The 17,094-nt window shown below is 50.0% G+C and overlaps 1 protein-coding gene and 1 non-coding gene across 2 annotated transcripts; both read right to left on the bottom strand.

Annotated features, from left to right (window-relative positions):
* Positions 1-842: 842 nt before the first annotated feature.
* Positions 843-984, bottom strand: LOC128593005 (small nucleolar RNA SNORA67). Its single transcript, XR_008382195.1, has one exon. It is a non-coding gene; the product is annotated as a small nucleolar RNA SNORA67 (small nucleolar RNA).
* Positions 985-2,753: 1,769 nt separating this feature from the next.
* On the bottom strand, positions 2,754-12,330 carry CLEC3B (C-type lectin domain family 3 member B). Its single transcript, XM_053599432.1, has 3 exons — positions 12,097-12,330; positions 7,730-7,828; positions 2,754-3,235 (listed from the first exon to the last, which is right to left on the bottom strand). The coding sequence occupies exons 1-3, from the start codon at positions 12,203-12,205 to the stop codon at positions 2,835-2,837; spliced, it is 609 nt and encodes a 202-aa protein (XP_053455407.1). The 5' UTR covers positions 12,206-12,330; the 3' UTR covers positions 2,754-2,834.
* Positions 12,331-17,094: the final 4,764 nt, after the last annotated feature.

Below are 17,094 nucleotides of genomic sequence, written 5' to 3'. Positions count from 1 at the left end.
CCTGTCTTTTACTTGCTCAATACCTAGACCAGTATTTCAAAAATAATCCTTTTGTGTGGCAATCTCACAGGAGGGCAACACACCATGGTCAGGTCAGAACTGGTGGAAGAGTTGGCCTTTCTTTTGTGAAGTGAGAAAAGAGTGATTGTGGAAAAAAGAGATAGGAAAAAGAGGCCTCCACCCTCTACCCTAGGCCTACATCCAGGCAGCTAAATTCTGGTAAAGAGTAATATAGAAGTCAAAGATCTAGAAACTGAGTCCCTTAAACCTATTGTTATTTGCATGACCCCTGGAAAATTCTCCAAAATTTGTACCTCTGAGGCAGGGCAGGGACCAGGGTTAAGTAAGCTACTTTCTTGAGGTATGAAACTTAAGGGAATGCCAAAAAAAAACTTAGAAGCAAGATCAATAATATTTGAATGGCATTTTTGTGTTTTTTTGTTTGGTTGGGTTTTTGTTCGTTTGTTTTGAGACAGAGTCTCAAGCTGTCACCCTGGGTAGAGGGCCATGGCGTTATAACTCACAGCAACCTCAAACTCTTGGGCTCAAGCAATCCTCTTGCCTCAGTTTTTCTATTTTTAGTAGAGATGGGGTCTTGCTTTTGGTTGGTCTCAAACTTGTAAGTTCAAGCAATCAACCCACCTCAGCCTCCCAGGCTGCTAGAATTACAGGCATGAACCACCTCGCCTGGCCTGAATAAAATTTTTGAAAAAAATTGAAATTAATGCCCCCAAATCCATGTGAATGAAATGTCAAAATTTTAAAATAAAGATAAGATAAGAGGACAAGTGCACCCATTTTGAAGTGCAGAGGTCTCAATATCCCAATTTTTTTTTTTTTTTACATGTAGGCAGCCAAGGGAAGGCAAAGGAAATTAGCATCCCCTGTTCCCCAAAGACTTTAGGCATGCCAAATTTTATTCCAAGTTGCTACTTTCCTGAGAGAGGCACTAGCTGGCCCCTTGGAGAGGGAATCACCTTGGACTCAACATCCCAAATTTAAGAGCATTGGAGACGCTGGAAGATGGGTACCTATTCTCTTGCCCGTACTGCCACCTGCTGCTGGAAGTGGGCAATGCTGGCTGCCCACCCAAGGGGCATTGCAGTGAGTGCCTCTCCACCAGGACCCAGCTCACACATAGAGGCAGCCACCCACTTCAGGAGTTTTGGAAAACCCCTACTCACCTATATCCGCTAGAAAGCTAAGAGATTGGGAAACGGGGTGTAAAGAGTCCCAGACTTAGAGTTATAAGACATAGATTTGACTGAGTCTTAGCTTTGCCTCTCACTAGCGAATCCATCCTGAACATACTGCATCACCCTCTGGGTCTCAGTTTCTGCACTTACACCAATGGATCTCATCACCTCCTCCCGAATGGCTGAGTTTCACGAATTGCTTTCTGTGAAAATGATGAACAGACTGCCTGGCACAAACTACATACACAGGTCACTACCAGCTACTCACCCCATCCCCATTGATCAAATCAAACCAACATCAATGTATTACTGAAAGCAAGATACCCTAAAAGACAACCAGAGAGAAAAGATGCTTTAGAAACCCAGACAGGGGAGCAATAGCCGTGGCCAGTGGACAAAGAGGACTTCCCTTAGGGTATGTATCTAAAGCTGAGCTTACCATGGTTGGTGCACCAGCTCATGCCAGGAGCCAGCCAATAGCCTTGGGGACCACTGGGCCACATCCTGATGTGTTATTTCAGGAAAGTTCCAGTCACACGAAACAGGTATAGCAGTGATGATGGAAAGGCTAAGGCCTTTGGAATCAGCCCTGAGTCACATTCTGACTTTGCTACTTACTGGCTTTGTGATGAGTGGAAGTCACTGAACTTCCCTGAGCCTCAACTTCCATTTCTGTAAAATAGCGATAAGAAAACATCTTTTCCTGGGTAGATAAGGTTAAATAACACAACGTATTTAAGACTCCTGCAATGTGGTGTTCTCTGTAAGTGGCAGACGTTTTTGCCAGCATGCAGTTATATGGACAGGCCCCTGCCTAGCTTCTGTAAAGCGCGGGAAGGAAAGGGACACACCGGCCGGGCAGTGTTGATGACTGTCATGTGTGACTCACGGGCCAACTCCAGTCTCCCCTGTGGGCAGCCTCTGCTCCTCCCTCTGCCCAGCCCCCAGCAGGCCTCCGCGCACACAAAACAGCAGGAGAGGTAAGCACTGGGCCCCCGCTCTTCCCTGGAATTAGAGGAGGGTGGCAGTGCTGGACTCCAACGGGTAGAAGAGGATTCTACAAAATAAGCTTGGAAACTTGAATAAGGGCTGTAAGCTAGGTCACAATTTCGTGTCAGTGTTAATTTCCTGACGTGGATAACTGCGTCGTCCTTACGCTTATGTAAGAAAAGATCCTTATTTTCAGGAAATACACACTAACGTATTTAAGAGTAAAGTGAGAACACGTCTGCAACTTACTGTCAAAAAGTAATAAAAAGTTCAAGCAAATATAGGGAAACGTTAATATTGGGGGATCATAAATTCTAACAACTTTTCTGTAAATCTGAAATTATGTGAAAATAAAAAGTTATAAAAAGAAAGAAGGCAGCAGGCCGAGTTCCCGCCTCCCGTATTCCTTCGCTGCCGTCCTCCCGTGGAGCACCCGGCCGTGGTGTGTGAGCCGCGGTGCGCCCAGCTCGCTCCCCAGCAGGGGGCGGCCTCGGCCGGGCAGCTGGCAGCGCCCCCCGCCCCCCGCCCTCCGCCTGCCCGCGCGCGGACCCGGCACGGACTGCGGCGCCAAGCTGCACCAACTTTATTAGCTGAAGAAGGCTCCAAGCGCACGCAGGGGCTGCGGCCGCGAGATGGCCCGGCCCGGCGCTACACGATCCCGAACTGGCAGATGTAGGGCAGCTGGTCGCGGCAGCGCTTGTCAAACCACTTGCCGTTGGCCGCGCCGGCCAGCACCGCGCAGTTCTCGGCCTTGCCGCCGTCGGGCTGCGCGGTGATCTCCGTCTCCCAGTTCTTGTAGGCGATGCGGCCGCCGGTCATGTCCACCCACACGCCCTCGGTAGCCATGTCGTTGAGGCCCAGCCAGATTTCGGCCTCGTCGCCCACGCTCTGGCGGAGGTACTCGTACAAGGCGTCGTTCTCCGAGCCCGTCTGCGGGGTGCCCAGGGTGCCCCCGCGCGAGATGCAGTCCTCGCTCGCCTCGTGGAAGGTCTTGGCCTGGGTGAAGGCTAGAAAGCACTTCATGTGCACCTTGGTGCCCTTCAGGCAGACTGGGAGGGGGGAGAAAGGGCTGTCACCCAAGGTCCCAGGGTCCTGAGCAAAAGAACCAAGTGCCGGGGGCGGCCCCAGGGTCCTCCATCCCATATCGTCCCAACTATCCTATTGGTCCCCAACAGCCCCTGTCCTCCTCTGGCCATACTCCTCCCCTGAGGCAAGAAGGGTCTTGACCTTGCCTCGTCCCCACCTTTTTTCCCTGAGACATTGTCTCATTTCTCACCCCAGGCTAGAGTGCCAGGGTGTCAGCCTAGCTCACAGCAACCTCAAACCCCTGGACTCAAGCAATCCTCCTGGCTCAGCCTCCCAAGTAGCTGGAACTGCAGGTGCCTGCCACAGTGCTTGGCTAATTTTTCTATTTTTCATAGACAGGGTCTCACTCTTGCTCAGGCTGGTCTTGAACTCCTGAGCTCAAGGGATCCTCCTGCCTTGGCCTCCCAGAGTGCTAGGATTACAGGCATAAGGCACCACTCCCAGCTCTTGCCTCCCTTTGAGGACCCTGCTATGGTGGACACTGCCATGCAGGGCCAGGTCCTCACTCAAGAGCTCTTGGTGTTCCTGCTGCTGTTCTGCGCAGAGCACCTAGCCCAAAGTCACAGCCCATACAAGGGCACCTACCTGCAGTGCCTGAGGAATGGGGAGTGTAAGGGCCAGGTCATCTCTGCCCTCTCATCTTGGAAACACCTGTACAGGCTGGCCTTGGGCCTGCACTACAGCTCAGCTCTTCCTCTGCCCAGTTCTGCTTCCTTCCCACCCCCCACAGGTGTGAATCCAAAGAGAGCCCCTGATAAAGTAACTCCATTTCAGAGTCAGCTTCCCACGTGGCCCAGCCAGAGCCACCTGCTGTGGTCCTCCTTTGGCCATACTCCTCCACTAAGGTCAAGCCAGGGCACTTGCCTACCTAGAGCCTAGACCACACACCAGATGCTCAGGACCTGAAATCCCTGCCCACGAGGCTCCATGCTTCCAGGTCTGCAAGGAATCAGCTCTCCCAAGGGCTGGAAGGGTGGTGGGGAGCCTGCAGGAGCCCTCAGACAGAAGAGAAGGCAGGGGGCTGTGGACCTGGACCAGCTTTCAGGCAGAAAACTCTGAGGAGTCCACAAATTCTCAGTTTGAAGCTGCCTCAAAGGTTGTGATGGAGGTACATATTTGGTCAAGTTAGGAGGATAGAATGTGTTTTTGTTTAGCAGAGGTTTGGGGGTATTTTAGCTTGATCTTTAATGGAAATATAAATATCTAGACAGATAAAGTATATGCCTCCATTTGTCCTCTTGCTGCTGACCCTACAAATGGGGCCTGAAGTGTTACACCAGTCTTCCTTCAGGCTTTGTCCCAAGCCAGCTGCCCTACCTCTTGCTATCCAGCAGTGTGGCCCAGTGGCCTGCATTGCCTTTTCTTCCTGCTGGGACACTATGCCATATTGGGGATGAGGGACTTACTATACTGGGGGCTGGGAGTGCTGCAGGAAGAAAGTCCTTAGCTTTCAACCTCCTTTGAGGATTGCAAAAGACAGCCATCTCTCCTAAGGCTGCGCCTGCACCCAGTGACTGACCAATGACCCCTTGGCTCCAACGCAGGACAGTGCTGAAGGGTCATCCCATCCTCAGGGCTCCCTCTGCAGTCAGCTGTGTCAGTCCTTCATGGAGACCACAGTGTAGCTGGACTTCTCCCTCTGCCCACCCTGCTTCTTTCTGCCCCTTTCCTAACATGGGTGCTGATCCTGGGAGCTAAAGACTGTCTTGGCATTGTTTGTCAAGAACCCTGCCTGTAACACTCTCTCCAGCAGAGTCTTCAGTCAGTGCTGCTCCCATCGTGCTGTCTTCACTCCTAACATTTTGTCATTCTGGCCTACTCCTGATCCGCTGATTAACCCACACCTCCTCTACACCTCTGCCCCTACCCTTCCCCCTGCTTGGAATCAGTCCTCAATATCTTCTCTAATTCCTGCATATCCTTTAATTAAGGGAGCAAGTGCTTCCATGAATACATGGAGGCTCCCTAAGCATAGAGCCCCGGCTGGGTCACCTCTGCCTTCTCGTGCCTGGCAGAGACACCCCAGGTGAGTGCCTCCCGTGCAGGTGCTGCTTGGGAAAGGGAAGGGTTGCCTCCCCTAACCCCTTATTTCCTCAACTCTTTGGTTAGGTCAACAGGGCTCAGGAATGCTTGGGGTGGGTTTATTGACAAGGTGATTTATGGATTGTGATACTAAAGGTAAAGACACCAAGAGAAGGTCCCCAAGGGAGGCCAGGAGGCCCTGAGCTTCCTGGGAATCAGCAGACATGGAGGAGGCTGCTTTGGACCTCCACATGTCCTGAACTTTGTGCAGGGAAGTCCCCACCACTTCACCTCACCTCAGGGAACAAGAGGCACCTGGGCTGCACTGATTGCACACCACATAGCTCAGCCATGAGGGAAACCCTAGAGCTTACCCTGCAGATCTCTCCCTGTGCCTGCTTTACAGATGAGGAAACTGAAGCCCAGAGTGGCATTGTGTGCATTCTTAATATTCCCTCTGTGCTGGACACTACTGCTTCCCAACTCCTCTCATCTTCCTCCACTATAGAGGTTTTTGGAAAAGCCACATTTCGGCCTTCTCAGATACTCTTGAGGCTACAGGTGGCCATATGATAGACTTCTGGTCCATAGGATGGAAGTGGAAGACTTTTACTTCCCTGATAAATGGGGAAGATGTGGCTGAGCCACATTCTTGCTTTGAATGTATTCATGATACCTAAAGTTGGGGCAGCTATTTTGGGACCATGAGGGGTGAAGCTTCTGAACAAAACTTATAGCTGCCTACTTGGAGACTCACTTTCTGTTTAACCACTGTTAGGTTTTCTAATACTTGAAGTAAAAAATCTCCCAGGAGATGCTTTCTGGAGCCCCATCCCCTCACCTGCCATGTTAGGGAAGCTGTCCAAAGTCATGTATGCTCCTTCAACAAAGATTACTGCATATTTTCGATATGTGGCAGGTGCTATGCTGAGGAGGGTAGTGGGAGAGACAAGGGTGGTCAAAAGCAATCACGGCCCCTGTGTACTTGGGGCTAATAGTCTAGTGGGGGGAGATAGACATAAAGCAACAAAAGAGAACATCATCACACACTGCTACAAGTGTGATAAAAGAAAGAACATTGTTCTGTGAGAGCTTATAAGTGAGGAGCCTGACTGAGATGGGGGATTTGAGGCTCCTGAGGAGGTAATACTAGAGGCATTTATTAGGCAGATCTTGTACCAATTCAGACTATGAGAAAAGCATGTGCAAAGGCCCTGTGGTGGGAAGGGCAGACTGGCACTTTAGCAGGACAAAAGGATGGCAAGTGTGAATACTGAAAGAAAGGATCTGAGTGAGAGGAAGTGTGCAAAAGACCTTGGAGGCAGAAGGGGAGGAGAGGGCCTTGAGGATGGGTGGGCCTTGGTCAGAGAAGAGACAGGACACCCTGAGGTTCAAAGATTTGCTGAGGCATAGTCAACATGATTCTTAGCAGATGACTTGAGAGACAGGACAGCAGAGCCAAGTGAGGCTCTGCTCCTCTTGGCTTCAGCAGGGTGCTTAGGTCCAGGTAGAAAATTGGAGTGAGGATGGGGTAACAGGCCTCATGGGTTTGCTGTGAATGAGTTAACTTGTACCAGGCAAATTGGTAAATGGTGCCAGGCACATAGTAAGCCCTCGTGGCTACTATTGGTGCAAGCCTACGTTCTCCAGGGAAAGGAGGGCAAGCTCACATAGGGGTGGATGACTTTGACGTGTATGGGAATGGAGACAATATGACAGGAACGTTGCCAGGTGGGCTGGCCAGACAGTGCGGGGGCAGTGGCCGTGACCTCACTGTGCACTCAGGCTCCACAGCTTTGTGGTTTTGAGAATTCTTACTTCACTGGTGCAGAGCCAGAGAGACCAAAGCCCACACCTGGCTCGAGGCAAGCTTTGCGGCTAACCAGTCATGGAAGGAGGCCAGGTTCAGGACTCTCTACGCCCCGGCTGACCCCTCTTTAAAACAGGGATGATCGATCCTGACCGGGCATAGTCATGGCCGGAGAGAGAGGGCACTGGGAAAGCTGCTGACACACAGGGTTGTGAAGCTCCTGGGGGCTGCAGAAGCCAGCTGAGTGGAGGGGTCCCTGGAGGTTCTGTTAAAAGGATGGGCAGCTACCTCTGCCCCACAGAGTACTCCAGGGGTCACACTTCTATTGGACAGTGACAGGTTCTTCTTGGAGAGCCTTTCGTCCTCCTGGGACACCCCACTTCCGTACCCCCCGGCTGTGACCAGATGTGTCTGTGCATACCTGGGAGGGTTTTGCGGACATGTATCAAGAGACCTCCCCAAGAGAGAGCAGTTCAGGGGTGCAGCTCCCTGAACCTGATGCCCTGGCCTGCATCAGGGTAGAGCCAGGCTGTGTGCTGGCTGGGGGGACAGGTACGTGGCTGGCTGCCAGCTGGGGCCTTTCTCTCAGGCGCTCCTGCCCAGAGAGGCCACTGCCTGCGCTCACCTGTCTGCAGGGCCTGCTGTTCCTTCAGCAGGGCCACCTCCTGGGCCAGGCTGTCCAGCTGGCTCTTGAGCTCCTCAAACATCTTCGGGCTCACAACCTCTAGGATGGACAGAAGAAAATAAGTGAGGAAGGCAGAAGAGTAGCGACTGAGGCAGGGTAGGCACAGGCTGGGCTTCTCTCAGCCACAAAGGACGAGGAGAAATAGCCCCTCGACCAGGTAACTTGGGACAGTTTCCTCTCTATATCCCAGCTGGCAGTGGTCTACCCAGGCACTCATGGTCTTCCTTCTGCTGGGTGGCCATCTTTCACTTGCTCCTGCTGAAGTGAGACCTATAATACACTGTTCAGGATTGTCAGTGGGGCTGGGTTTAGCAGGGCTAGAGCCTCCAGTGACCCCCTTCCCACTCTCAGCTCCAGAGGAGAACAGCACAGGAAGCAGGAGCCCTCCCAGCCCCCCAGGCTGGAAGAACATGACAGACCAGCAGGGCAGTATGCCAGCCTGGGGCGGGCACGTGCATGGCCCAGAGGTCCCCAGATGTGGTTGCCTGGGCAAGCTACTCATCTCTCTGAATTCAGTTTCCTCCTGTGTGAAATGGAAGCTAATAGCCTCACCTCAGAGGACTCTGGAGAAGACTGAAAGGAAGTCTGGGACAGAGTGTGTGCCTGTCACAGCCTCTAGTAATGCAGGGGCAGAAGGAACCTGGGGTTTTCACACTAATGGGGCAGCCACAGCAGGCCAGGCTCTGGGTGTGGCCTTCCCTTGTGCCATCTTGTGCAATGCTCATAATCCACCTAGGACACGAGTAACTGTCATCCTGGACCACTTCCTTTCACAAACGAAGCCCAGGCAACTCACCTAGGATAGCACAGCACCACTGGCAGGCTGGCCCAGAGCCCAGCTCATGTGGCTTCAAAGCCACACTTTTCCCACCTGTATGATGGCACACAGAGCCCGTTGCACAAGAGTTGGCAGGGACAGGAGGGGAAACATATTTCTGTGTGTGTGCAAGTCACAAGCTCTGGGGGTGGACCCCAGTCTTTCTAAAACCCCTGGGCTTCAGGAAGGCCACATTCAGTTTGGGGCAGAGGGTGAGGAACATGTCTATGGCCCATCTGGCTGTGCTTGCACAAGTCCACATTCATGAGGAGTGAGATCAGAGCCAAAAAAAAAAAAACACCCATAAGATGCCTTTGCAGGGGAATCATGGACTAGACAGACATGTGTATAAAAAGAAATTAATGATGTAACTTATCACACATGAGGAAAATAACACCCAGATGAGCAAGACGAAAAGAGAGGGTTTGGGGCTGGCAAACTAGCCTGGCTTTACGTGTTTCTGTGTGTCCCACCAGGGACTCTGCCTCAGGTAGGTTCACAGCAGCTCTGGACCCGGTCCCATGATTCACCAGCAGAGGGCGCCACGTGAGGCTGTACAAGTTGGGTACTGCGCAAGTGCGTTCAGCAGAGACCACAAGGGAAAAGGCCCATGTCCAGCTCCTAAGCCTTGCTCTGGCTAGGCCCGGCCAGCCCACAAAAAGGGGTGCCTTTCTAGAATTTGTTGGTTCAAAATGAGTACCTTTGTAATCAGAACCTAGAAGGCTTAATGTGCAAAGGGTCCTCTAGGGATTAGCCAAGGAACAAGAAGCTAAGAGCAGGCTGGGATCCGTGGCTCAGGCCTGTAATCCCAGCACTCTGGGAGGCCAAGCTGAGTGGATTGCTTGAGCTCCCAAGTTCAAGACCAGCCTGAGCAAGAGTGAGACCCCATCTCAACTAAAAATACAAAACCTAGCCAGGTGTAAGTGGTGGGCTCCTATAGTCCCAGCTACTTGGGAGGCTAAGGCAAGGGTATTGCTCAAGCCCAAGAGTTTGAGTTTGCTGTAAGCTATGATGCCACAGCTCTACCCAGGGCAACAGAGCGAGACTCTGTCTCAAAAAAAAAAAAAAAAACTAACAGCACTTTTCTTTACCCAAGGAAGGTGTGGGAGTAGGGGTTGTCTCCACTGCCCTGTACTAGGAGTCAGGAGGCCCTTGTGCTGTCCCTCTGTCAGCCTCAGATTCGTGACGTTTGTTAGTGGAATGGACTCCTTCCAGGTCCCCTAGTCCCTGTTCTAAGGGTCTGTGACCCCTTATGAAGCCATCCTTCGCTCCTAAGCTCTTGAGCCAAGTGTGGCCAGGTGGCCCCAGGTGCCGATGAGGTCCCCAAAGTACCACGGGCCCCCTTTTCACCCCATTCTGGAGGCCAGGATGGGGACTTAGCATCTGCTGTCTCTTCCTGCCCTGTGCAGGTCCTGACTATGTGTTCTCTGCCTCTTGGCCTGGGAACCAAGTGGTCCTCTTGGGTATGACTGTCCCTCCTCTAGACCCTCTGCCATACTTTGGGGCCCCGGTCCTACAGCTATACTATTCCTGAGCGTCTTGAGCCTGGCCGTGCCTAGGGGTGACTGGAGACTCGTGCAAAAGGCAGATGCTGGGACCTACCCAGAACCCTAAATCAGCATTCCCAGGCACCTGGGTTTTAATGTATAACCCAGATGATGCCAATACCTGAGTGAGAGCCACCACTGGGGTTTGCATCTTAAAAGGAGGGACCATGTTTCCCTGCAGTTGTGCCCAGCATATTTATTGGTCCCTGCCTGGAGAAAGAGCTTCATAGCGTTTGTCCTGTAGGTGGGTGGAAGGAAAAAACACCAAGCTGAATCAGAACATTGAAGAGGTTTCAGCCAGAGGTGGGGCTGGGTGGCCATTCCACTGGGGCCCTGTTGGCTGTTCTGAAGGCCTCCAGAGCCCTGGACCCACACGGGTCCTCCACAGAGACCACTTAGAGCCAGGGCTTGGATGGAACAGCTGGAGAGAACCAAGAACCATACTCTGACCCACTTCTTTTTTACATGCTTGAATATAGGGACTACATAATCGAATATATAAATACTAAATCTTTGGTAAACTTGAGAAACTGGCAATGATTTTCAACATTTGAAAATTCCATTATTTGTCTTTGGAGCCATCTCCACTACCAAGAATGTCCCTTGGTGACACCTCTGTCTAACGCTCATAGACGTAGCCGTGCATGTTACTGCCTTCTCTTTTTGAATGAACACTGTGTAGAAGGTAATAAATGCATATGACTTTTAAAATTCCAAACACTTCCCTCCCAGCTGAAACTGTCCCTAGTCTCCCAGATTTTCTTCCCACAGTTAATCACTGTCACTAAATCTTGTGGATCCTTCCAGAAAAAATTTATACATATATAAACAGTTATTCTTCTGTAAATCCCCTTTTCAAAGCAATCATCAGCGTAGTATTCATTCTGTTATGAACTTTTCTTTGTTCACTTTGTAAACTGAAATCTTAGAGAGGATCTCCTATCAGCACCCAGATCTGCCCTGTTTTTTGTCCCAGCCTCTGGGGCTAGCAGCCAGTTAGGGGCTCTGATGTATCTTTGTGGACTTCCCTAGTTCCTGGCTGGTGGGCAACTGTCAATTTACAGAAGAGCCTCAGGGAGGGCCTGAGGGAAACCCCCACACCCTTTTCTTCCCTTTTCTGTGCTATTGGTCCCAGCCACTTATTTCTCTGTCTAATCCCCACCCTTATCCCCTCGAACTCTCTTTCCTTGTCTCTGATCCCCATGGGGGTGACAGCCAGGTTATTGCCATGGCATTCCACTGCTGTTGTCTCAACACAGCTTGGAGTGATCTCACTACAGGCGGGGCTGTGAGAGCTGGTCTTACTGCAGCCAAGGCGACTCAAGGACACCCCTAACTCTCAGAGGCTATAGAGGAGAGCAAAGCTGCCTCTGGTACACAGTTTGAACATTTTTATTTCCCGGAGGCTGTGGAACTGAGAGTTCATTGTTCCTTTTATTTATATATGTATGTGCCCTCTGGGCATCAGGTGTATCACCAGGGTCGGTGCCTTTACATATTTTGTAACATAAAATCTTCAAAACAAGCCTCTGAGCAGATACTACTGTCCCCATTTCACAGTTGAGAAAACTGAGGTTTGGAGATTACAAAGCACAGCCCGTGTAGTATTGCTGGTGAGATAGAGCATCCTCACATTGCCAAGCCAAAGGTTTGGTTTCTTTAAAATATTTGGGGTGGGTGAGGAGGAGAGCAGAGGTCAGTTTAGAAGATCTGGAAGGTTCTTTCTGACTCTGAGAGTGAGGGATCCTTACGGTTCTCACACCCAGCCCTGCTATCAGAGAAACCCTCCCCCCCACCCCCACCTCAGGTCTCAGAGGGTACTTTACTAAAGTTCCCTAGATGACTCAGCAAAGAGGAAAATGAGGGGACAGAGCACGAGGACACGAGAAGGAGAGGGGGACCTGCTCCCTGAAGATGAGGAGGGGCCCTGTCCTGCTCCTTACCTTTCTTGACATTTGCAGCCTTCTTGACCTTGGGGGTTGGGGGCTCGGCAGTGACCTGGGCCAGGAGGGAGAAGCAGCACAGAAGCAGGTAGGCCCCCCAGAACTCCATGCTGCTGTGCGGTGCTGCCTGCAGTGGGCTGGGTCGAACACAGTGGCAGCCACAGCCAGAGCTGCGTGTCTTAAGGCAGCAGCCCCGAGGACCTCTGTCCAAGAAACCCTCCCAGACTTGGCAGCAGGCGCCAAAAATAAAAAACAAACACAAATCCTGCCTGAAAAAGGAAGAAGGCCTAAAAGCCACAGAGCCTTGCTGCCCAGGGAACACCCACCCAGCATCCTGGCCAGCCTTCTAAAACAAGTCATTAGTTTCTAGGATTCTGAAAAATACATGGTAGTTGCCATAGCTCTTATCTCTTGAGCAGTTGGGCAGGTTGTGCTGGTCACTGTCACTAGCTCACAGAGATCTCACACCAGCAACATGAGGGAAGTACTGTCATTCCCCCATTTTACAGTTAAAGAAACTGAGGCTCAGTGAGGTAAGGGATTTCCCCAGGCTGCCCAGCTATTAAGGGGCATTGGTGCTTCTTGGCAGAGTGATCTGGGATTGGCTGCCTGATTGGGTTAGTGTTCATTATGATTATTTTGTAGCACTGTCTCTATGTACTTAATTGCATTTGTTGTTAAAAAATATAAGGGAGCTTTCGGCTCAGAGGAAGCCAAGGTGCAACTTTCTTCAGTCGTCCCAAATCCAGGTTTGTCCAACACCAGAACACCAGCCCCCTCCACTATGCCGCCTAAGTTCAACCCCAACGAGATCAAAGTTGTGTACCTGAGATGCACCAGTGGCAAAATTAGTGCCACATCTGCCCTGGCCCCCAAGATCAACCCCCTGGATTTGTCTCCAAAAAAGGTTGATGACTGGAAGGTCTGAGGATGACAGTGAAACTGACTACCCAGAACAGACAGGCCCAGACTGAAGTGGTACCTTCCGCCTCTGCCCTCATCAAAGCTCTCAAGGAACCGCTGAGAGACAGAAAAACATTAAACACAACAGAAATATCACTTTTGATGAGATTGTCCACAGTGCCAGACAGATGCAGCACCTATCTTTAGCCAGAGAACCTTTGGAACCATTAGAAAAATCCTGGGGATGGCACAGGATGTTAATGGCCACCACCCTCATGACGTCATAGATAACCTCAACAGTGGTGCTGTGGAATGCCCAGCTAGTTAAAAAGTACAAAGGAAATTATTTCAATATAAGAGCATTTGACAGCCAGTGGAAAAACAAATAAACAAACAAATAAAAACAAGGCGAGCCATCCTTTCTTTGCCTTCCCTTTCTCAACAGTCCAGGTCCTAAAGCCAAAAAGTGGGGCAGAACAAAGGTGGTAACCACAGCAGAGGAGGGAGAAGCTATGGCACCTTAGAGCAGTGTCAAAGAGGGAGCAGGGATGGACTGGTGTGGGGTGTTAGAGCCCAGCAGGCTAGAGGGAGGCATCTGGGCCTGGAGGGAGGCTGGAGGGTTTGCCTGGACCACTGTCAGAGCTCTGCAAGCTGGAGGAAGGCCAAGGGCCTGCCTGGACCACTGGAGACCAAGCAAGGAGAGCAGGGGTGGGTGGCAAAGCTAGGAGACTGGGTACATACAGGGACACTGATTGAACAAATAATCTACTCAAGACATGGGAGCCAAGCTTCCCATTGTCAGAGAAAAGAGTTACAGGATTAAAATTAGAGTAATCAGCGTGCCCTTGTAGGCTTGAACATATAAAGGTAAATCCATAGCTATAGATGGATATGGAGAAATGGCTGATTCCAGCACTGGGGCAGGGAAAGCAGAAAAGGAACCCGGAACATGGTGTTTTGCCAGAAAACAAGGAAGTGGTTAAGGAATGATAGGAGCATGTCAGTAGGACACAGAGCCAACCTGAAGGAGCTTCTGGTGGCCAAAATCAAAGACAATTTAAGCATCCATAATAGTAACAGAATCAAATAGGAAACCACTACTGCACACAGAAGTAAGTAGGGAAATACATTGAAAGTGTATGTTCCCCCATGGGGTGTTCACAGCCTCAGAGTGCCTGCCCACAAAATACTCATCCCAACGAGAAAAAGAGCAGCTTCATAGTGGAGAAACCTGGCAGACATCACCGTAATCAAGTGACCAAAGCAAACGCCATTACCAATGGGGTTAAAAACTTGCAGCACCTGGGGGCTATAGTGAGAATGCAACAGGGCTCCACGAGCTTCCTGCCAGGGACACCTCAGACAATCCCATCCCCGATGGGCATTCTGCAAACTGACTGCCAGTAATCTTCAAAACTATCCAGTTCCCGAAGGAGATTGAAGACACAGAATAACCAAATGCAGCATGTGATTCTGCACCTGACCCCCTGCTGTCAAGGATGCCAGTGGGACAACTGCAGAAACGTGATGGGGTCTGAGGAGCGCAGGTGGTGATGCACAGTCACGCCACTGCATCAGGACATTTTTGTCAATGACGGCCCACATATACAATGGTGGTCCTGTAAGATCATAAAGGAGCAGAAATTTCCTATTGCCTGGTTTAATCACAGCCATCGAAACACAGCGGCAATGCATTACTGCACGTATCTGTGGTGACGCCATGTAAACAAATGCACTGCCAATTGTATAAAAGTATGGCAATATAATTATGTACAGTACAGAATTATAATGGTAATAAACCACTGTTACCGGCCCCCAGGTTTACTATATTATTGTTATTTTAGAGTGTATTCTGTCTACTGTTAATAAGATAACTGCAAGACAGCCTCACACAGGTCCTTTAGGAGGTATTCCAGAAGAAGGCATTGTTGGCATAGGAGATGACAGCTCTGTGGGTGTTACTGGCCCTGAAGACCTTTCAGATGTGGAGGTGGAGACAGTGAAACTGATGATCCTGACCACTGTGTAGGCTTACGCTATTATATGTGTGTTTGTGTCTTAATTTTTAATAAAAAAAAACTTAAAAAGTAAAAAATACAAAATAAAATAGTTTTAGAATAGGAAAAAGCTTATGGAATAAGGATATAAAGAAAGAAAATAAGCCAAGCACTGTAGCTCATGCCTGTAGTCTTAGCAGCCTGGGAGGCCAGGGCAGGTGAATTGCTTGAGCTCAGGAGTTTAAGACCAGCCTAAGCAGAAGTGAGACCAGCCTGAGAATATGAGACCCCTAAAATAGAAAAACTAGCCGAGTGTTCTGGTGGGGACCTATAGTCCCAGCTACTCAGGAGGCTGAAGCAAAACATCACTTGAGCCCAGGAGTTTGATGTTTCTGTGAGCTATGACACCACAGCACTCTAGCCTGGGGCAACAGAGTAAAGGCTCTGTCACAAAAAAAAAAAAAAAGAAAGAAAACACAGTGTTTAAGGTAAGTGTTATTTTAAAAGAGTCAAAAAGTTAAAGATTAAAAAGCGTAGGCTGGGCACTGTGGCTCACGCCTGTAATCCCAGCACTCTGGGAGGCCACGGCGGGTGGATTGCCTGAGCTCACAGGTTGGAGATCAGCCTGAGCCAGAGTAAGACCTCGTCTCTAAAAATAGCTGGGCCTTGTGGCGTGTGCCTGTAGTCCCAGCTACTTGGGAGGCTGAGGCAAGAGGATCACTTAAGCCCAAGTGTTTGAAGTTACTGTGAGCTATGGTGCCATGGCACTTTACTGAGGGCGACAAAGTGAGACTCTGTCTCCAAAAAAAAAAAAGCGTATAAAGTAAAAAAGTATAGTCAGCTGAGATTATTTATTATTGAAGAAAATGTTTTCCTTATAAATTCAATGTAGCCTACGTGTATAGTGTTTATAAAGTCTACAGTCGGGTACACTGATGTCCTAGCCCTTCACATCCAATCACTACTCACTCGTTGGCTCACTCAGAGCAACGTCCAGTCTTGCAGCTTTGTTTGTTGTTAGTGCTCTATACAGCGGTGCCACTTTTTATCTTCTTTTTCTTTTTCTTTTTTTTTGAGGCAGGGTCTCACTCTGTTGCCCAGGGTAGAGTGCTGTGGCATCAGCCTAGGTCACAGCAAACTCAAACTCCTGGGTTCAAATGATCATCCTGCTTCAGCCTCTCGAGTAGCTGGGACTGGCTACAGGCACCTGCTACAATGCCAGGCTAATTTTTCTATTTCTAGTAGTGACTGGGTTTCACTCTCGCTCAGGCTGGTCTCCAACTCCTGAGTTCAAGGGATCCTCCTGCCTCAGCCTCATAGAGTGCCAGGATTACAGGCACAAACCACTGCACCCAGCCCAAGCGTTCACAATTTATCTCTGATACCATATTTTTACTGTACTTTTCTACGTTGGGATATGTTTAGATACACACTTACCCCTGTGTTACAGTTGCCTACAGCATTCAGTACAGTCATGTGCCATCACATGCCTCAGAGCACTAGGCTACCACATAGCCTAGCTGTGCAGTAGACTGTGCCATCTAGGTTTGGGTAAGTACACGCTAGAACGTTCATGCAACAACAAAATCAGCTACCGATGCATTTCTCAGAACACAACCCCACAGCTAAGTGACACATGACTCCATCCCTGTTTCTCTCCTGACTTGATGGTGTCTTTGTCTATAGGAAACACACACTGACGTAGCACCGGGTGGACAACTTACTCAAATAGGCCATTTTCCTCCTGAAAATGAACTGCAGTTGCAAATTTTCTAAGTTTGCGATTTTTCAAAAAGAAAATACAGTACTATGTAATTCAGGCTTTTCTCTGTCCTCCAGGGACTCTGACTCGCCCCATTTAACTGAGGGAGGGGCATGTTCTGCAGGCCAGAGAAGGAGAGTGGTATGCCTGGCCCTGAGCACTGTGATCACGCCAAGGGTGGGAACCTTGGGCAAGGACCAGAGAGCTTGCACGGCCCTTCAGTGACACTGGGCTCCACCTCTCACATTCTCAGAATGGGACAGCATTTCATATTTGCAGCAAGGCCCTTAGGGAGACAATTTGGGGCATGATGATTACATAACCTAGTAAGGGGCT

The sequence above is a fragment of the Nycticebus coucang genome, chromosome 8 (assembly GCF_027406575.1).
Source record: "Nycticebus coucang isolate mNycCou1 chromosome 8, mNycCou1.pri, whole genome shotgun sequence".
Lineage (NCBI taxonomy): Eukaryota > Metazoa > Chordata > Mammalia > Primates > Lorisidae > Nycticebus > Nycticebus coucang.
The sequence above is the reverse complement of the archived record's forward strand: the minus strand, read 5'-3'. Positions and strand labels throughout refer to the sequence as shown.

Bases quoted from the DNA above. Each gene is read 5' to 3' on its own strand.
- CLEC3B (XM_053599432.1), bottom strand. From the start codon at position 12,205: ATGGAGTTCTGGGGGGCCTACCTGCTTCTGTGCTGCTTCTCCCTCCTG. The intron at 7,829-12,096 runs GTAAGGAGCAGG...TGTCCATCCTAG, and splicing joins GGCTGCAAATGTCAAGAAAG to AGGTTGTGAGCCCGAAGATG. The intron at 3,236-7,729 runs GTGAGCGCAGGC...CCCCCCTCCCAG, and splicing joins ACAGCAGGCCCTGCAGACAG to TCTGCCTGAAGGGCACCAAG.